Raw genomic sequence first — 21,685 nt, forward strand, 5'->3', positions numbered from 1 at the left:
ATTATAATAACCATGATTCAAAAAACAAGGTTCGACCCTCATAAAAAAATAAAAAAAATCATTAAGTACTTAGGAACTCAAAATGCCTTTTTCTTTATTTTTTATTTTAATAAATATTGATATACTGTAAAGTGGAATATAATATTTTAGATATTTTTTTATTGTTCAAAAAGAAAATATTTTAGATCTAAAAGTACTCCATAAATAAGCTTTTTTACCTAAGGGATTACGTGTATATTGTGATTCTACAGTTACACACGGTCTTTTTCACCACTTCTATGGTGCCCTTATGCATGCCCATTAAGTTCGTATGATAGTTTTACTATTTAAAGAAGAAACAATCCCGCATCGAAGATTTAGGATTGTCGCAGTACCTATAAATCAAACCCATATGAGGGCCTGAGAGGAAGTCCTTGCATGAGGTTGGGGCTTGTGTTTGTGAACTGCCTCGCTATAGCGGGGTTTGTTCTTAGGCTGGGGGTTTTGGTGTTTATTTACATTGACACGTAGTATAGGTTTTTGACACGTGGTATAATATTGGTAAAACAATCCCGTTTTGTTTGTGAATTCGGAATGGTCTCACTGATACCTGATCTGTTGAATCGCCCAGTTTCGGATCAAGTCGGCGATTTTTAAATTATTGGTTATAAGTGTGTGTAAGTTTTTCACTTCATAAGTTATTTGTGCTATCATTCATGGGATAAAATTAAGTTGTTGATCTGAGTTTTAGATCGGGTCGGCGATTTTTAAATCATTGATTTCAAATGCGTGTACGCTTTCCACTTCATAAATGATATCATTCTTCATAAATGATATCCTTGTGTTTTATAGTTATTTGTACTATCATTCATGGGATAAAATTCAATTGTTAAAAGGTATCCTTGTGTTTTATAGTTATTTGTACTATCATTCATGGGATAAAATTCAATTGTTAAAAGGTCTGCTTGTGTAAACTGGGTACGAAACGATTGACCATTGGCTTCCCCTCATTACTTTACACTTATTTGTTTTAACTTTAAGTTTATTAATATTTTATGTCATAAAAAGTTGATTATGTGAAGTTTGGAGTTTGGTTTATGTTGAAACGAAAGCTTATGCAAAGTCTATTTGTAAGTGTATGTGTTAAGTGGTGTAGTTTTCTTCTATATGAGCATTGTATTTGTTTTTATGATTTGGAGACTCTATAGAATTGCAATTCTTTCATTTTCAGTGATATTTGAGTTTTTATAAGTTCAAAATTGTGGTTGTGACAGTCAGTAAGAGTTGTAGAAACTTCTATCTAAAAGTGTTACATGTAAAAATATTAAGCATCAAGTTTTAGTATTATATAAAGAGCATCATAGACTCTATATTACCTTCACTATGTTGCTCTCATACGCCCGGGGGGCACATGATGGAGGAATGTAGGCCAAACTTAGGGAAGTATTCATCTTAGAGTTGAACTTCACAACTTGATGGTTCTAAATAGGATCAATTTGGTTGTTTTTTTTAAAAAAAATGAAATAGGGTATAACTATAATAATAGAAATGGAGGAAACCTTTTTTTAAATAAAATTAATTCACAGAAATATGCACGTAAATTTATCCTTTTTGTTTGTAGAACTTGTCCACTATTGGTGAATTTTGGTGATTCATTGTAAGTTATTGTTCAGTCACCTAAAGCACATTTCTCTAGTCAGGCATGCACTTTATTGTCTAAATAAGTTTAGGAATTTATCCAATACTAATGAGAGATGAACTATTGAACATTCTACCAATATCTGTTGATTTAATTTTAAAATACACATCAAAACTCACATGATCATGTCTTGAAATAGTTGCAAATGGTAGTTCACTCCAATGGGTAGTTTGATAAGGAAAAAATTTATATAAGGTTGTAACCTTAAACTGCAAAAAAGAAGGCACACCTCGAAAATCCATCAAAAAATGTTATTTTGAAAGTTAAAACCCCACTAATTGATCATCTCGACATCAATATATATAGATGTGGAAAAAAAGAAAAAGTTTAAAATTGCATTGCTTTTGTGTTACGAAGCAAAATGCATAAAAACCTCCAAAATTTATTTTAGGATTATGACCAAAATGCATCTCTTCTCGTATTCTCATGAAAAAAGTTGTATTGCTTTTGTGTTTCCTAAGCCAATTTTCACTGATGCTCGAAAAGCAGAAAAAAAAAATTATTTCACAAAGCGTATTTGAAATGTGTATGATTTTTAAACATTTTATGAATTTTTTAGAGAAAATTATAGATACCCCAAAATGAACTTTGTAGATATCCTCTCCCTCAATACTTTTAGTATCACATCCAAGACCCAAATACTGTTTTTTTTTTATTGACCCCTTAATAAAAAACGTAAAAAAAAAAATGAGACTAAAATGTTCTACTCCTCTCTGACTCTCTCTACCCATCCTCTCTCTCTACCCGCCTTCTCCCTCACTCTCTCTCTACCCACCCTCCCTCTATCCCCTCTCTCTCTTTCTACCACCTTCTCTCTACCCCCTCGCTACCCATCCTCTATCTCTCTTTCTCTTTCTTTTCAAATTTTTTTTATTTACTGTGACGATTGAAAAATTAGAGAGACGTTTTCATCAGTTTCATTTAAGAGTGAATATGATGTAATTCTTTTAGTTTCCTTAACTCCTTGTCTATTAAATGGAGAGAGAGATAGATAGAGAGAGAGATTGAAGTTCACAACAAACAAAAAAAATGCATGATTTTTTATCTTAAGTTGCAAAGAAACTGAACATTAGGGTTTCATTTGCTTATGAGCACTTAAAATTATTTTTCCCACAAAAAAAAAAATAACTTCATGGTTTCTCTCTCTAAAAAAAGAAGTTCAGTAAATTTGGGTAGAAAAAGAGAGACAGAGAGAGGACGGGTAGAGAGAGAGGGTAGGTTGAGAGATAAAGAGAGACGGCTGGTAGAGAGAGAAAAAAGAGAGGGTGGGTAGAGAAAGGAGAGAGGAGAAAGACATTTTAGACTCTCTTTTTTTTTTTTTTTTTTAATAGAGGTGTTAAATGCAAAAAACGAAATTTGGTTCTAGAGTGTGATATTAAAAGTATTGAGCGGAAGATGTCTATAAAGTTCATTTAGGGGATATTGATAATGTTCTCAAGTTTTTATTATGCAAAACAACTTCCCTTGTACAACATAGGATGATTCTCTATAGAGAGTGAGAAATATCAGGCGATAAATGAAGAGAGAGAGAGGGGAAACCAAGCGATAAATGATAATGGAAAATTGTTTTGGAGAATCGCATTTCTACATTTGCAGCTCTCAAGGTATAAAGCATTCATTTTAAAGATTGATACAAATATGTAGTCTAGTCTATTTTAAAAAACTTGAACTTAAAGGTCCAAATGTTTTTTTCATAGAATTATTATTTTTAATTTGTAAAATTTAATTATTTTTTTCATATCCATAATCTCCTTTGATATTATACGTCCTTAAAAATTAAGGGAAAAATTCCGTCTCAAAAATAGTTTTTCAAGAGGAGACTCATTTCTACATGGACCGGGTCCAATGATTATACATGAACCGAGCAAAAGTAAATACATATAAAGAGAGGAAGAGAGAGAGGGAAGAGAATTTAGTTGTGGGTAAGAGAGGTAGCCGAACCTGAACCTCCCATTGGCTCATCGGAAGATCACCTTATCCACACCTCACCTCATATTCCCTCCCTCCCTCCACTTCCACTCTCCAAACTCCCTTCCACTCGAAACACATACTCCAACATATTCCCTCCGCCGCAGCCACCACCACCGCAACCACCACCATCATGGCCATGGCAGCCCAAGCAGCCCTCCTACCCCCCAAAATCCCCTCTCTAAAACCAAGATCCACCTCCTCGCCCTCCCTCTTTCAACGAGCCACCCCCCTCTCAAACCAATCTATCCGATCAAAGCCGATCGTTGCCGCCACCACTGAAGAGAAAGCCGCGCCTGAAGCCCCTGTCGGATTCACCCCACCCACCCTCGACCCCAACACACCATCTCCCATCTTCGGTGGAAGCACGGGGGGCCTCCTACGAAAGGCCCAAGTCGAAGAATTCTACGTAATAACATGGGATTCACCGAAAGAGCAAATCTTTGAAATGCCAACCGGTGGAGCTGCAATTATGCGAGAGGGACCCAACCTCTTAAAATTAGCTCGAAAGGAACAATGTTTAGCCCTTGGAACCAGACTGAGGTCTAAGTATAAGATCAAATATCAGTTTTATAGGGTTTTTCCTAATGGTGAGGTGCAATACTTGCACCCTAAGGATGGGGTGTACCCTGAGAAGGTGAACCCGGGTCGACAGGGAGTGGGTCTGAATTTCAGGTCTGTCGGAAAGAACATAAGCCCGATTGAGGTCAAGTTCACCGGGAAACAGGTTTATGACGTTTAAGCTTTGTGTGGTTGGATTTGGTGAACATGGATAGATCAAGATCAAGCATGGACATATGAAAGTATGTATAATGGTTGGGTTGTGTTTTTCATTTTAGCTGAATTATTTGCTGCGTTTTACTTGTTTTCTTTGGGGTGCTCTATCTCATATGTAATACTATTCATGCAAGTCAAGACTCGCAGTTGGTTTAAGCTTCGATTTGCCCATAGGTTTATGTGTGTTTGCCAAGAATCTGCATTTAGGTTTATGTGTTTTTGTCAAGAATTAGCATTTTTAAAACCCGGTGGACTCGGCAAGTACCATTTACTGATACAAGGTGGTCATATTGGTCTTTTGAAGTTTGAGCTTGGTTAGTGAAATAATTGCAGCCACTCAATTTTACATCCAATAGTCAAGATTAATGGGACCACTTTGCACCAAACGTAAATAATTGCAGCCATTCAATGATTGACTGGGGTTATTCCTAGTCAACTCACCACTGGATTAAAAACTACCAAGAATCTATTATATCCAAGGGAAAGCATGAAATGAGATCATTTACATTTTATTCACAATAATCTTGACCATTAGATGTAAAGTTGGGTGGCTGCAATTATTCCATTGACCAAGTTCAAATTTTAAAAGAAATTTTTTTGAACTTGTGACACATTCAAGCAATCAAATTTCACATCAAATGGTTGTAAAGAATTGTGACCACTTTGTATAAAAGGTAACGGGTGCAGTTGGCATACAGATGCATTCGTAGACCAAGTTCAAATTTCAAAAGAAATTTTTTTGAACTTTGTGACACATTCAAGCAATCAAATTTCACATCAAATGGTTGCAAAGAATTGTGACCACTTTGTATAAAAAGTAACGGGTGCAGTTGGCATACAGATGCATCCGTAGCTGTAGAAGTAAGGTGCACTTTCAAATTTTATCATGGTATATAATTTTAATGTAAAATGTTATTAGGATTATCTCAAAATCTATTTTTATATCTATTTATAAAAATTTTATGAAAATCTTGAAAGTGGGCAGTGTAGATAATATGTTGTAAAATGCACTATTTCTTAGACTTAAAATCTTTTTATTTTTTATGGCCATACATCTTGATATCGAAAAATAATCAAAAGGTTTTTCAACATTAAAACTACCTTTTCAGATGGATTTAGTGCATCCGTAGCTCTATATTATAAGATTGTAGCCTTATATAAACTTTTTCCAAAAGTAAATGGTCTCATTGTATACAATCCCTATATATATATATATAGTACGAGTAGGCTCATGTAGCACGTGTTAGTCAAAATATATATTCTCAGCTTCAAACTTGGGAACAGAGGTTCATTGCCGATATACAGAATGGAATCAGAGCTTCGGTACATAGGTTTGGGAACCATGTGGTACGTGAGGAGAAATGGAATAAGAGCTTGGATAAGAGGTTCGGGTGCAATACTTATAAAAGTCACCGAAACTTAAAAGGTCATGAAATGGTATATAGGGTTAGCAATGCCATGGGTGGCCTGCCCCGGCCCAAAAAAGTAAGGCCTAGGCCACAAATTGTGGCCTGAGGGCCGTGGCGGCCCGGTTCGACTCGGCTTGGCACTCCTTTTATCTTGTTTCTTCTTTTGTTTTCTTTCATTTATTTTTAGTCTAGTCCGGCCCTAGCTTAGCCCTAATAAAGCTAGGCCCAGGGTTGGGCCAATCCATGGGGACAAGGGCTGGGCCAGCTCAAGGCCAATGCTGGCACGGCCCACAACTCCTTCCCACCCTTAATGGTATACTGCTATAACTGACCCAACTAATACAACTAATGTAATCATATAAGTTGATCTATGTTCCCTTGGATATATCATCCCTCACCACAAAGTTCTACTAAAAACTTAAATTTCAACTTTTTTCTTTTTAAAGTACTAATGCAAAAGTAGATCCCTTAAGTTTAGATACATAAAATATTATTAAGTAGATTGTTTTTTATGGATCAAACATATAATTTGTTCTATAAACACATTCATCACAACTCATTATGACATTAACATTTGTATTTGTAAGGGTTGTTAGAGAGAGATATTTGAATTCACTTCTTGAGATAGACTCAACGCATACACAAAGGAAATATGAGTTTGGGTGAGAAAGACGGAGATGGCAGTGGATTAAAGAGAATTGAAGCCCACTCTTTTGTGTCTGTGAGAAGAGGTGGGGTTAGGAAAATGACTCGGTTAAATCGGGGATGAGCCATGATGTACTATTGGTAAGAACTTTTCTATTTTTTTATTGTCTAGAAATTTTTTTAGTAATGTATCTTTGCTAATTTTAAAAAATTAGTAATGTTATTACGAGAGAGAGAGAGAGAGAGAGAGTTCAAGACAATGTGAGAGTTTCGAGTTTGGGTTTTCATCTCATTCCATTGCTGTGATTTTTCAGAAATGTAGCCTGCTTAGCGCTATCACCTCACAACCATATTTCACATTAGGCTATGGTGTTATATTCAAGTTGGAAAAGCCATAAATTATTGTTCTCTTAGCTCTGTATAATATCAACTTGCATACATGTTTATATACCTATTTCTTTAAATCATTTTCTTTGCTTGACCACTCAAAAGTTGAGCGTTCTCTATTCAATATTAGGTTGTTATTTTTCTATGTACATATACTAATATTTGATTTTGTTAGTATTATTTGCACAAGTGCAAAGGCAACTAAAGTTTACATATAAGTACTTCTTATGGAGCTCTTCAAGTTTTTTACAAAATGACTATTAACCGCTCTCAACTTACTACAGAAAAATTGATGTTTTAACTGTTTGATTTCGCCGGAGCAAGATAAGAGAAATGAAAGAAATTTATTGGTCAATTCATTTGGGTTTCACCATTGAGAAGAGAAAAAATGGAAATGAGACAGAAAGAGAATGGGAGTTTTTTAATGTAGGGAAAAAGAGTCCCAATTTCCCTTTTTTGGTTAGTTTTCCGTGAGAACTTCTAATGTGCTTTAAAAACTATTCATATGTATATAAAATGCTTATGTTAAAGGCATTTGTTAAACCTTTTACATTTTTTGATAAAGCACTAGAATTTGAACATAGAATTGAACCATGAATCTCTCTTTAACAATAACTTTTCAGCAGCTTATTATTTTTGCCTATAAAAATAGTAGGAAAACTCTTCTCAACGCCTATAGAAGAACCTATTTTTGCCCATAAAAATAGTAGGAAAACTCTTCCCAACGTCTATAGGCGAGAATGAATAGTAATTTCACCTACTTTCATCACTATCCAAATTTCATCGTACGATCACAGTAGTCCGGTAGTATTTCATTTTTCATTGTTTTTTTCTAAAAATCCAAATTACTTGAAATTTAGAACGTGTGTATATCTTAGTGAGATATACCTAATAAAAATATGAAAAAACAATTCGTAAAATAAAAATTGATCAAAATACCCCCAAAAAATTACGGAGGTATTTTGGTCAATTTATATTTTATTAATTCTTTTTTCAATATTTTTATTAGATGCGTCTCACTAAAATTTACACACGCTTCAAATTTCAGTTCATTCCTACTTGTAAAAAAAAAAATGAAAATTGAAAGACTACCAGACAACTGTGACCGTGCGATGAAGTTTGAATGCTTATGAGAGTAGACGAAATCATTGTTCATTTTCACCTATAAACGTTTTATATACGAGTTAAAACATACGACGCACGTTCCATTGCTTAATGTATAAGTAAAGTAAAGGCGAGTCTTTTGTTTTTGTATTTGAGTTGTAGGGACTCACCACATAGCCTATTGACTACAAGTAAACCATAGCAACACAAGTCATGCTCCTTAAAGCCTATTCCTAACTAATTCTAATTGGGGTCAGGTATGATACCCACACAAGTACAATTATTTATTTGAATGTTAAGCCACAAAAGTACAATTATTTATTTGAGTGTTAAGCCGCACAAGTTTGTTAACTATACACTCTACATCATACTCAAAAAAAAAATACAAACTATACAAGCTTGGGATCAGATCCTACAATCAAGGGTAACTCTAAAACACCAGAACCGTTGGCTATTAGGGCTCACCCCTTGTTTTGCATAGAGGAAATCAAGCTTCCACCGGAGAGGGTGCAATGGTTAGGTTGATTTGGCTCCCTGTGTGTGCTAAAGCACGACGGTCTCTTGTGAGGATGTCTTGGGTGATTTCTTTTTTGTTGTAATTTACCCAAATTTGTGGAATCGTTTGTTGTAGGTCGTGGATGCTTTCAATAATATAGTCCGCTCCCCGAGCATCTGCTGATCCTCCCACCTTGGATACCAAAAATTCAAATTTTAGTTTGGGCAATGAATCGTGATTCAAAGAAGCTTGGGTTCAATAAAAATTTTGATTTGGTTCCGTTAGTTCCCAAATTTTGGTTATTTTTCACTAACATCTGTTTTAAGTTTGAGATCCCCAAATTTCAGTTCATAAAATATTGGGCTGACAATGGGCCTGGCAGCCTAACCACGAAAACGTAGGGCCTGAGCCACGAACTATGACCTAAGGGCTAGGCAAGGGCTAGCATTGGTCTGCTTCGACCCTATTTTTTTTTATTGTTTTTCTTTTATTTTTCTTCATTTATTTTTAGCCCGACCCGCTGCCACCCTCAATAAAACAACTAAATGAAGGTTCTATCTAGATCATATTTAAAGGGTCTTGGTGAGCTTATTTTCTTTTCCTTTCTATATGTGCAAGGTGTGGGAATATTCTAGAAACAATGTTTCCCTCAACGAAATAATTCACTTGCCAGGATTTAGTTTTAATTCTGATGAAATTTAAATCAAAATTTGGAAAATAACATGGTATTGAATCTCTAAGTAAGAAAACTATTATTTTATCTAACATTTGACATTAGGAAGGAAGCTTCAAAGCTTCCATTTGTTAAAAAGTGACTCAAAAGATTCAATCTTCCATGTTCTTACTCAGTGAAGAGCTATAAATTTTTTGATTTTAAAGATAAAATTTGTAGCCAAGATGGAGGCATTTCCCTTACCTGGACAGTCACAAGGCCACATGCTTTACCAGCTGAAATATTCCGGCCACCATCATCAAAAAATAACTGCAAAAATTATAAAATGAATTCGACTAAGGACAAGGTTTATATGAGTCCATGTAGAAATGAGTCTCTTATTATTAAAAATATATTTGAGATGGATTTTTTGACCCAATTTTTAAGGACATGATCTCTAACATGAAGATCATGAATATGATAAAATAAATAAAATTTTAAATTTACAAATAATAATTTTATGAAGAAATCATTTGGACGGTTAGTTTTAACTGTTTTTAGATGAACCGCCTGTTTACGATGGCTGCTTTATACTTCGGGGATGCACAAATGTAGAAATGCATCCCCCGACGCCTGGAACAATTTTCCTCAAACGAATCCCTAGAACATAGGATATGAAAGGACACATGTGATCTAGCCGAAATATATAATATATTTTTTTCTTTCTTTTTAAATTCTTTTCTTTTTCTTCACGGCTTAGATCACTCACAAGAAGTCCTTTTACAATATAACAACTTCAAATAAAATAAAAGAAAATAATACAATAAGATCTCAAGAACTTGAAGCCATTGAAAACCTTTCTTTCAATAACAAAGAAAATACCCAACCTATGTCTGGGAATAAAAGACTTAATATATAAATATGGAAGAAACAAAAGAGGGTGCCGGAAATTATGTCAATTGAGTTTAGTACACCCCATACCGAGTCTCTTTCTTCCGATAGTATTCAAGATTTTTGATCGGTCTCTTGATTTCTCTTTCTTGTGGCAAAACTCAAACAATGCATATGGATCCCAATCTAGAGCCAGTCACCTAAAGCCTCAATGATTAAGCCTAATTCAAGCCTCTTGGCTTGATCCTTATAAGATATAGAAATTAAGAAAAGAGGGAAAAAAACTACTACTTAGGGATGATCCTTTTGCTGCCCACAAAATCACATAACCAAATATTCACGCTTAACCTTGCCTAGCTTGGGCGTGCCCCTTCTATTTTAGAGAGAGAAAGTAAGGAGTCTAGAGACAAAGGAAGAAAATGATCCATTTTATAGATTTTTTATGCATCAGGGTTTGCCATAAAATCGTATGAGCAAATCTTGACCATCAATATAAGAAGACTTGTGGGATAAGAGATGTCAGCCATCCATTCTCTAAATCCACCATCAAGATGCTAAGAAATATATTAGAACCTTATCATCTCCTTCCTAAACCTATTCCTATCAAATAAGTTAAATAAGAAAAATATTTCTTTACTTTCTCTAATAGTAAATATTCATTCCTTATTTCTCAATCAAACCTTCTTGATTATCAAGATTTTCTAAACCCATATGTTTCATTCCTTTAATGCAAATAGGCTTTTTTCCACAAAAGGAAAGCCAACTAGTATGAGATGCCTCTCCCCATATTTAGCAAAAAAAAGGTAATTCCTTATGAGTGGGAGGGTGCTACCCTTTGGTGGCCTCATGGGCCCTATCCAATTATCTCATGTGATTTAAATGGGCCTCTAATAATTATGGACGGTCCCACATATTTTAGAAAAAATAAAAAAACCTATTTGTTTATTTTATCAAAATATTCATAAAAATTCAAATAAACATTCTAAAAAAATAAAATAACATTAAATTAATTAAATTAAATTAATTTTTATGGGAATCGGATTCGAATAAGTCTAGGATTTAGTCAACGCATAGAAGCACTCCGCCTTCAACTGTGGACCACGATCCACACTAGCTTTTTCAAACTGACCCAGCAGTTTCCATGACTCACAGTCCACTACAGGGGCTCAGGATTGGACCACCAAAGTCAGTCAATCAATGGGCTAGAGGATGTAATCCCAGTCTATAGATTTCAGATTCTCCCCTAGAGACAAATCATGATCGGCCATACTATGATGCAATCATGACTCTATGTTGCATAGGGATAATCTCTCGCACATGTACACGCTTCACCCTCAATGGTGGATTACTATTTTAATACGACTATCTATGTACATGCCGTGTGATGATATAACGATGATGTTTTCGCCCTGTCTCTATAGACTATTCATCACAAACAAGGGTCACATAGTCCCTCGTCTCTCATCCGAGCATACTCCAACCTCATTAAAGGCTAACCTACTAAACGCTCATTGATTATATCTCTATACCCAGGTATTTTGGGTTTTTCAAATTTGTTGGCTTAGCACGTCAAGCATAGTTTGAGTATCAGCAAATTGCATTTGCTTAGTATGGTCTATAAGAGGATCACACTCTCACTGAGTTTATGATTCATCATATACAATGCTCATACAAGATCTCATGAGGCCTTTAAAGGTCACAAAAATCCAACGTGATAAAACGCCAAAAGCACTGGTTTTCGTGTCACCAACACTCACAATAATAATGTCACTTTATTACCAATACATTAATGTTATTTTAATTAGGGTGAGGTTTGTATAAGGTTGAGGCTCAGAAAAATTAATGTTATTTTAATTAGGGTGAGGTTTGTATAAGGTTGAGGCTCAGAAAAATCAAAGTAAGGCGTACTTTAAATAGTGTTGAAAGATAAATTTTACAAGGAAATATCTGTGATAGCCTAAAAATTTATCTTCTTATCAAATTATAAAATTTAAATATTCAAAAATATTGTAGATCGTGCAAATTTATAAACGTTTGAAAATATTGAAAATTGATGGCCCAGCTAATGCATTACAAGATGCATTATTTCCTAGGCTTGAAATCTATTTTTTTTCATGTCTATACATCTCGAGGTCGTGATGATTGATTTCTAAGGTTTTTCGACATTGAAACACAATATGTACTAATGAATTTTTAAGGTGCACCCTAATTTGATTGTTTAGTGCCTCAACCATATATAAACACTTACCTTTTATTTATGTTTCTTGTTTTCCCTTTTTACTTTAATATACATTTTCTTATTTTGTTGTTGTTGTGCCATTTTTTAAATTTCCTACGGCAATAGCAAGAAAGTTCCAACGTGGGAAAAAATGTCTCATTAAAATATATCATGAGAAACCTCAAGTTGCTTCTTCTGTATGAAAAATGAAGGCACCTCACATGTAGGGGTGGGAATTGGGTTGTGTAGAACAGTGGACCCGATGGGTCGACCACACCGGGTCCAGATCTGAACTTAGATCTAAATCCATTTGACCTTGATCTGACTCCAGCCTGGATCCAGCTTAGATCTTGTTGGGTTGGGTCCAAGTCAACCTGACCTGACTCAGTATATAAAATATATACTATATTTTTCATATTGCTATTTATGGACCCGGACCCAACCCGATCTGATGGGTCGGGGTTCGGGTCTGCATCCAGTTGACTTGGAGTAGATCCAATTTTGGGTCCGGTCCAATTGAGACCAGTCTGGATCCAACTTATAAATAGCGAGGTCGGGGTGGGGGTTGACCCAGCTCCAACCCGATCCATTCCCAACCCTACTCCCATGTGGGCAATAATAATAAATTGTAAGAGTATTATGCGTTAATCCTTTTTTATTCCTATCATGCATAATTGATGGTTCCAATCAATGGTTTAAAAAGCGGATCAGTGACCCAGATGGGGCACCTCAAAAATCGATCCGGATCAGGAATCGGCTGAATCGATCAGATTAAAGCTTCAAAAAAATCCGAAAAAATTATTAAAATTCATTATAAATGTTTTTTTTAGGAATCCAATAAAAACTGAGGGTACTATATTAATAACTTTCATTTTTTTTATCAATTTGTGAATATTGAGATGTTCTTTCTCTATATAAACTTATTTTAACTATTAAATTTGCATTACATAAAAAAAAATCATAGAATTATCATGGATAAAATATATAATTATAATGGACAATTATAAAGAGTAGACTAATCAATGAAAGAATGGCCATTAAAATCTCGTTTTGGCGAAAAACCCTAACCCGCTAAAAAAACCCAAACTATTACAGCCTAACTAACTATAATCCAAAATTATTACAACCTCACTAATTATAATATTATATACTGAAATTATAATTATTAGTTTACATTTTATAATTATTTTATTAGACAAATAATAACAAATTAAAAATATTTTATAATATTATCTAATTTAAAATGTATTATTGACAACTGTAAGAAAAATAGTACATTACATGATTTATAATGTAAAGATTCATAAATAAAATAAAAGATTTAGTTATCAATGTAAAAATTAATAAAATGCGTACAAATTTTGGAAATAACACTTCAATTTTTCAAAAATTTATTTTTTTAGGTTTCTATAATAAATTTAGTAAAAGAGATTGTTAGTAGAAAGATGGAGATTTCAAATAGAATAAAATTTTTATTTTTATTATACCTTTCATATTATTTACAAAAATAATTATACCACTATATACAACAAAAATTAACTGTTATATAAAAAATTAATTTTTTTATTTTTCATTTTTTTTGTCTTTTATATTATTTACAAAAAAATTTATATTTATACCAACCACTATATACACAACAAAAATGCAACACATACCCAAGGGGATTCGAATGGAATACATGCCCAAGGGGATTCAACCTTGGGACCTCAAGTAAAAAACGTAAAATCATAACCATCAAGCCATCTAACTACATGTGATTGTAAATTGCTGATTAATAGACTATATTTATATTTCGTTTTCATTTAATGATGTTTGGGAATTATCCCACATCGAAAGATGGGTATTCAACTTTGGTATATAAATACCTATACAATATGAATTATAAAATGTGTGTAAAAATATTAGGGCAACCTCACACGTGCGTTTGGATACACGTGAGTGTGCGAGGGGGCATGGTCACACGTGCGCTTGGATACACGTGTGCACGTGTGAGTGCGTGGGGCACGCTCGCACGTGTGCTTGGACACAAGTGTGCGCGTGTGAGTGTACGTGGGGCACGCTTGCACATGCGCTTGGACACACATGTGCGTGTGTGAGTGTGTGTGGGGCACGCTTGCACGTGTGTGAACCGGGCTGAATCGGATAGAACCGGATGGGAACTGGCGGTTCCACTCTAAAACCCGGGCGGTTCCCGGTTTTTGGTTGGAACCGGCATGGGCACGCGTGTTTTCAAGTAGAACCGGGCGAGTCCGATTCGACTTGCCGTTTTTTAAAACATTGGTTCCAATGGTTTATGAATTAGATGAAATAAAACCTTAAGGATTTGCAGAAAATATTCTATGCGCGTGTGAGTGTGCGTGGGGCACGCTCGCACGTGTATGTCCTGCATTACGTGTGTGAACCGAGCTGAACCGGATAGAACCAGCGGTTCCACTTTAGAACCCGGGTGGTTCCCGATTTTTGGTTGGAACCGGCACGGGCACACGTGTTTTCAAGTCGAACCGGGCGAGTCTGGTTTGACTCGCCGTTTTTTAAAACACCGGTTCCAATGGTTTACGAATTAGATAAAATAAAACCTTAAGGATTTGCGGAAAATATTCTATACTTGGCATGAATATGGTCTTAATACTCAGGTGAAGTATAGTCGGGTATTATGACTCAACATCCACCGTCTATATCAATCCACGGATTTTAAGTAAATAAGGGAATACAATTGAAACTTGGTGAAAATGTTCATATATATATATATATATATATATATATATATATATATATATATATATATATATATATATATGTAGAGGAAAAAGCTGTAATTAGTTTACTAATTCATATGAACATATGAATCCAATGGTCCAGATTGAATATGAGTCGATCTGACGATGACGGACGTCCGGTAGTGTTTGAATTTTTTTTTTTTTCTACAAATCCAAATTACTTAAAATTTTAGGTGTGAATTTATCAAAAATTAGTAAATCTCCAAAAAATATCAAAAAAATATTTTACATGAAATAAATTGACCAAAATACCCCAAAAAAGTTTCAGTGGGTATTTTGGCCATTTTATTTTTCATGAATAAATTTTTTTATATTTTTATTCTGTGCGCCTTGATGAGAAGAACACACACTTAAAATTTTCAGTGATTTGGACCTGTAGAAAAACAATAAAATTTAATCACTACCGGACATCTGTGATCATCAAATCGGCCTAGATTCAATCTGGGCCGTTGGGCTCATAAGTTCATGTGAGCTAGTGGGCTAATCCCAGCTTTTTTCATATATATATATATATATATATTGGTAATTCAATGAGGATGACGAGCCTCTACCCGTTTTTTGAAATCGTTCGTAGTTTTTTAATGCGTTAAGGGAGAATGGAAGGCCTTAGTTGAGACACAAATGGTGCTACCACCACGACCCCGACCCCATTCTATATGCATCCTACGACATAAATACCAACCAAACAACAAAATAATATTATTCCTAATATATTAATTTCAGATAAGATAGTTTATTCTAGACAAAAGTAATTGTCGTTCAAATAGGCTCTTTATGTACAGATATATTTTTACTTATATTTTTTTAAAATATTGTAATCTTTATTTAAAAAAATACCATCGAAGACTTCCGCTAACTCAGATGAGGAGCCAAGGCGCTTCCCTTTCCCAACCAAAACACATAGCCCTCTGTAACCAAATAGATTAACATTATTATGTTAGATAGTCTTGGTGATAGGCCTCTCATTGTTTATCTTAATCTAATCACAATTAACCAAGAAAAAAAAAAACTAAAGTCTATCTAAATTTGTCTTATTCTATTAATTGATTTTGCTTTTCACTAAAAATAAACGATGAAGAAGAAATAGAAAATGGGAGGAAAAACAATTAGAAACTCAAAAATAATAAGAAAACAATTATATACAATAAGAAATTTTTACGTAGTTGTTTATTTATTTATTCATTCATTCATTTTTTCTTTCTTTTTGGAAACGTACAAAACTTGTTTCCACTACCAAATCGGCGTGTATATATATATATATATATATATATATATATGATTGAAATTACAAAATAAAATTAAACAATATTGATAAAAATAAAAATGAGAATTTAAAAATTGTATGAAAATTAATGACTTAAAAATTAAACAAACTAAATATATTAACGCTGCATTCAAATTGAAAACTCTTAAAAGTATTTCAAAGCGCTATGTGAAATGCTTTGCATGCCTCCCTACTATTTGAAGTTTTTCTTATCAAGCATACATATTGTACTGCCTAGTAGAAAAATACACAATCAAACTATTTATCTTTGGTACAAGATGGTTACAATTAATTTTTTTGAATTTTGTGACACCTCCAAACTATCAGATTTGACATCTAATGATTGTAAGTAATTGTGACCTCCTTGTATCAAAGGTAAGTGCTCTCATTGTATACAATCCCCAGCTTATTTCTTTGCTTGTAGAATTTGTGACCTCTAATCAGGGTATTTGTGTAAACTATTTACTTCCTATACGGATGGATTTTGTTAGTTTGTTCAAGTAGTAATTACCAAAAGCTTTTTCTAAAGGAAATAGGGGACTTACAGTTTTGTGTGGATCTGCCTGTGCTAATTTGATGGCAATTTGCATTGCTTCCTTGGATGGCTTTAGAACCACAGGGACCTCTCTAGACATGGAAATATGGGGATTAAGAGACTCAAAGCATATGATTTGCTCAAAGCAATCTTCCAAATTCAGCCTCATTAGAACCTTCATGGCATGCGCCCTATCCGAATTTGTAAACACCTGACACAGATAATGAAGTTTTATGGGCATTGAATTTCTTTGGATTCATAAAGGAAAAAGTTTATATAATGTTGTAACTTTACACTGTAAAAGTAAGATGAACCTAAAAAATCTAGTAGAAATGAATGTTTGGAAGTTGGAAAACTTTCTAATTGATCATCTCAACTTTGAGATTTATGGATATAAAAAATGACACGGTTTCTATGAGTCCATGTAGAATTGAGTCACTTCTTAAAAATCTATTTTTGAGATGGATTTTTGGACTTAATATTTAAAAACATGTAATCCTTAACATGGAGATCATGAATATGAATAAATAAATAAATTTGAAAAAAAAATATTAAGAAAATATTTGGATCGTTAGTTTCGATTAATTTTAGATGACCACCTATTCGCATCTATCTTTAAGATGAATGCTTTACACCTTGGGATCGTATATTGTGGTCCAGCCCGCATGAAACAATTTTTCAAAAAAAAAAAAAAAAAAAATTCAAAGTTCTAAAATTAGTACATCTTGTAACAAATTATCTAGACGGTCTATTTTCAAGATTTTTATAGATTTTGCTCGATCCGCACTGTTTTTAGATTTTAAAATTTTACGATTAAGGTTGAACCTATATTTTTATCCGTTATCGATACCAAAACTACATATTGCAGCAAAATTTTAAAATGCGCCTTGTACAGTATAAGTGGACACATATACAAACGTCAACCATTCATAAATAAAAGTACTTGTGATCAAAATAATTTACATCACCAAGAGACAGGTTCCTTTTGTTTGAATTTGCACGATGACACTGATAAAAGAAATAAATATTGTAAACATGTATGCAAGAAAATTATTTTAAGTCATTCTATAACGGCACTACTCCATTTAAAGGTTATAGAAGTGGGTTCCTTCATTGTTATTTATTTGAAAACATTATCATCAAAAGATTGGTCCTATAGGACCATGCATGCTTATATAAGAGAGAGAGAGAGAGAGAGAGAGAGAGAGAGAGAGAGGGGGGGAGAGAGAGGATTTTTTTGATATTAGATTACCAGCTTTCTTTGCGTGATGCTTTGTAGGACCGCCCTTAGTTTCGGATCAGGTTTGATGACTTGGTAAGGTAATGGACCGTGCACGTTACTGCCACTCAAAAACCCTGTCAGCAATACTCGCAATATTGCTTTTAAAACAAATTAAAAAAAGGGTTTGGTTTAGGTTGTATCCTTAAACAATCCAATTAAGGCACACATTTAATTTTTGCATAAAAACTTCTTAGGATTATCTAAACATCTATTTTTTTATCGAATTATAAAATTTTAAACTTTAAAAATAGTTAAAATTAAATAGATCTATAAATATATGAAAATCGTGAAAATATACGATCTAGATAATGTGTTGCAAGATGCACTATTTTTGAAACTCAAAATCTTATGTTTTTTTACATTGATACATCTGGATGTCGAGATGATCAATTACAGAGTTTTTCAATATTAAAACAACCTTTTCCGAAGGATTTTTGAGGTGCATTGTAATTCTATATTTAAGGTTGCAACCTTATATATATTTTGTCCTTAAAAAATATTTAACTTTTAAGAAAAGGAATAAGTTTAGTGAGGCCCTAAACTATCAAATTAAAGCATACTTCAAAAATTCTCTAGAAGAAGTTGTTTCGATGTTGAAAAACCCTTAATTTTATCAAGACCTCGAGATGTATGGAGGTGAGAAAAAATAGATTTGAAGTCTTGAAAATAGTGATCTTATCTAGGCCGTAAATTTTCAAGATTTTTAAGCGTTCATAGATTTGCTTGACCTACACAAAAAGTTTATATGACTCAAGGCTCTAAACAATCAAATTTGAGCCTACCTCAAAAATTTCCCTATAAGAGGTTGTTTTGATGCCCAAATATCTTCAAATTGATCATCTCAATATCAAGATGTATGGACAGGAGAAAAAAAATGGATTTTAAGTTTTGGAAATAGTGCATTTTGTAACGCATTTTTGGACCATCAATTTTCAAGATTTTCAAGTTTTCATAGATCTGTCAATCTACACTATTTTTTAAGCTTTAAACCTTATAAATAAATATAAAAATATATTTTAAGGCTATGACAAAAATTTCCAATATTGAAACCACATTTCTCCACACTTTTTGAAGGTAGGCTCTAATTTGATTGTTTAGAGCCTAGGCTCTACACAAACCGCACCACATTTTTTAATCTTTAAATTTAATAAATAAAGATAAAAATGAACTTTCAGCCCATCAAAAAGATTGCTAATACTAACAAGATATATGTCGACACTATTAAGGGTACGCCTTACTTTGATCATGTAGGGCCTCAGCCTTATACAAACTTTTTACTTTTAAGAAAATCTTGTTAAAGTAGAGAACTTGTATTTCACTTTCTTGGTTGATTGAATTAAGCCTTTGGTTGATTGGATTAAGCCCTTCCGTGTGTTTCTTTCTCTGAATTTTTCTCTTCTAACGTTTGATCTTCCGAAGCTTCTATAATATATACTCCCCTTCTTATTCTTTTTTCACAACGATCATGATTAAAGTTGAAATGATTGATTTAAGGGTTTTTCAATACCAGAAGTGCAATTTTCCATAAGCTTAGAGGTGAGGCTTTATTTATTTTGATACAAAATATTTTCATTAGGGAACAGCAGTGGCAATTGCCAAAGTTTCGTTAAAACAGGAAGGGAGTGAATTTTTCTTAAATTCTTTTGAATGTTAATTTTTTGTTTTACTTTCTTTTCAATTAAACAAAACTTCCATTTTCTCCTCTGGACTTTGAAAGCATGCCCAAAAAATTATGTAATTTTAAATTAATTAAATGATATATAAAAAAGAGAGAGAAAATTACCTGTGATAGTCGTCAGCATCCACATCATAACCCAATGTCTACCAAAAAATTAAAGAAAAAAAAGCAAAAAATAAATAAATAAATTCCAAGGAAATTATCAATTAATGAATATGTGTGTATGAGTCTCAGAGTGTAAAATGCTCACTCTAAGGCCTGCAAGTGAACTTCCATAAGTAAGGAAAAGTTCAGCTCTAAGCTTTGTCGCTTTCTCTCTCACTAATCCACATTTCTTCATAAGGAACTCTGCAAAACCGAAAAATAAATAAAATTTAAAATCAGACAAATGATCTCTTGATCTAATACTGATATTTTCGTAAAATCTCTCTCTGCAATCCCTATGAAAAGCAATTAAAATTGAAACATGATATTTTCACCATCAATATTTTTCCTGCAATCCTCGGCAATTCCCAAAGCTGGAGAATAAAGAGTATCATCAAGATCTGCAAAATTTCACAAAAAACGTGATCCAAATGCTCGTAATTCCTTAGAAAAGCCCAATCAGGGATACGAAGAAAATTCGAAGAAGAAGGTTACCAAAAAGCAGGCAATCGTAGGAAGACACGGTCTGGAATTTCGATTTAGGGGCCTCCATTGATGAAGAAACAACGTGTTTGTTCTTCGCTTTTTCCTTCTGAGAATTGAGGCCCTGACTCAGACACGATTGCGCGCTGACTCGGACTCGTTTGGAGACTCTAAACAGAATGGAAAGCCGAAACGGAACGAAATCTTCTCAAAATGTTGATTCGATCGAGGAAAGCAGAACGAGTGGGCATCGCGTTCGGTCGCTATTTATAAAACTCAACTGTGTGACGTCTAAATCACATTTAATTGACCCTCAATTTTGGATGTTTCTAGACGGTAGGTGCATCGGCTGTTTTTTAGAAAGGAAAAAGTTCGCAAAAGGTTGCAACCTTAAAATATAGAACCGCTGATGCACCTCAAAAATCCATCGAAAAAAGTTGTTTTAATATTGAAAAATTATCTAATTGATCAACTTGACATCGAGATATATGATTATGAAAAAAAAAAAAGATTTTAAGTCTCAGAAATAGTTTACCTTATAATACATTATCTAGACCATCCATTTTCAAGATTTTTATATGTTTATAGATCTATTTGATTTTAACTATTTTTAGAGTTTAAAACTTTATAATTAGATATGAAAATAAATTTTGAGATAATCTTAAGAATATTTTACATCAAAATTATATGTTACGATAAAATTTGAAAGTGCGCTTTAATTGGAGTGTTTAAGGTTGCAACCTTATGGAAACCACACCTTTTTAAAAATGCTTCAATTGTCCATTAGGATAAGTTGGACGGTTTTGCCCTTGGTGAGTGGGCTCACTCACCCTGTTTTCGTGCACGACCATTAGAAAATTTACCTCAAAGATATAATTTTTATCCAAACTTTTTGGGTTTGATGATCTTAAAACTATCATATTCCAGATTTGAATTTTTTAAAAAAAATATGTAAATGTTATTTTTTGAATTCTTTTCTTCACCTCAATTTTATGTCAAAGACATTCATCTTAGAGATGGACTTTAGACGAGGGACCACACAGTACTAGGTGAGTTGGCCTAGACTCACCAAAACCGTGTCCATAACCCAATTACCTAAAAGATTTTCTACTCTTGGGAGTATAGTATCCATTTATTCTCTCAGGCAATATACGTGCTAGGGATCTTTTTTACATCTCAAAATTTGGGGTTGTTATTTTTACCACCTATAGTGGTTGTTATTTTTACAACCTATAGAATAATAATCTCATAACAAAAAAAATTGAAATAAACTCTCTGTATACTAAAAAAAAAAAAA

General features: G+C 33.5%; 2 protein-coding genes and 1 long non-coding RNA gene across 10 annotated transcripts; 2 read left to right on the plus strand and 1 right to left on the minus strand.

Annotated features, from left to right (window-relative positions):
* The first annotated feature begins 3,768 nt into the window (after positions 1-3,768).
* Positions 3,769-4,579, plus strand: PSAD-2 (photosystem I subunit D-2). Its single transcript, XM_006838184.4, has one exon. The coding sequence runs from the start codon at positions 3,780-3,782 to the stop codon at positions 4,386-4,388; it is 609 nt and encodes a 202-aa protein (XP_006838247.2). The 5' UTR covers positions 3,769-3,779; the 3' UTR covers positions 4,389-4,579.
* A 484-nt stretch (positions 4,580-5,063) lies between these two features.
* Positions 5,064-6,941, plus strand: LOC148782720 (uncharacterized). The gene is made up of 2 exons (XR_016052980.1): positions 5,064-6,618; positions 6,792-6,941. It is a non-coding gene; the product is annotated as an uncharacterized LOC148782720 (long non-coding RNA).
* A 1,287-nt stretch (positions 6,942-8,228) lies between these two features.
* LOC18428886 (Haloacid dehalogenase-like hydrolase (HAD) superfamily protein) lies at positions 8,229-20,620 on the minus strand. Of its 8 annotated transcripts, XM_011623105.3 has the most exons (8): positions 20,401-20,620; positions 20,241-20,306; positions 20,012-20,109; positions 19,867-19,904; positions 18,054-18,141; positions 16,812-17,012; positions 9,381-9,446; positions 8,229-8,656 (listed from the first exon to the last, which is right to left on the minus strand). In XM_011623105.3, the coding sequence occupies exons 1-8, from the start codon at positions 20,456-20,458 to the stop codon at positions 8,456-8,458; spliced, it is 816 nt and encodes a 271-aa protein (XP_011621407.2). In that variant the 5' UTR covers positions 20,459-20,620; the 3' UTR covers positions 8,229-8,455. The 8 variants fall into 7 exon arrangements, 5 of the variants coding, with proteins under 5 accessions (XP_011621407.2, XP_088719394.1, XP_020519761.2 ...); XR_016052977.1 differs by lacking the exon at positions 18,054-18,141; XM_020664102.2 differs by lacking the exon at positions 16,812-17,012.
* Positions 20,621-21,685: the final 1,065 nt, after the last annotated feature.

The sequence above is a fragment of the Amborella trichopoda genome, chromosome 3 (genome assembly GCF_054954075.1).
Source record: "Amborella trichopoda isolate Santa Cruz 75 chromosome 3, AtrichopodaSantaCruz75HAP2 v2.0, whole genome shotgun sequence".
Taxonomy (NCBI): domain Eukaryota; kingdom Viridiplantae; phylum Streptophyta; class Magnoliopsida; order Amborellales; family Amborellaceae; genus Amborella; species Amborella trichopoda.

Bases quoted from the DNA above. Each gene is read 5' to 3' on its own strand.
- PSAD-2 (XM_006838184.4), top strand. From the start codon at position 3,780: ATGGCCATGGCAGCCCAAGCAGCCCTCCTACCCCCCAAAATCCCCTCT.
- LOC18428886 (XM_011623105.3), bottom strand. From the start codon at position 20,458: ATGGAGGCCCCTAAATCGAAATTCCAGACCGTGTCTTCCTACGATTGC. The intron at 18,142-19,866 runs GTAATTTTCTCT...TTTGAGTGGCAG, and splicing joins GATGCTGACGACTATCACAG to TAACGTGCACGGTCCATTAC. The intron at 9,447-16,811 runs GTAAGTCCCCTA...TAATTTTTGCAG, and splicing joins AGGCAGATCCACACAAAACT to TTATTTTTTGATGATGGTGG.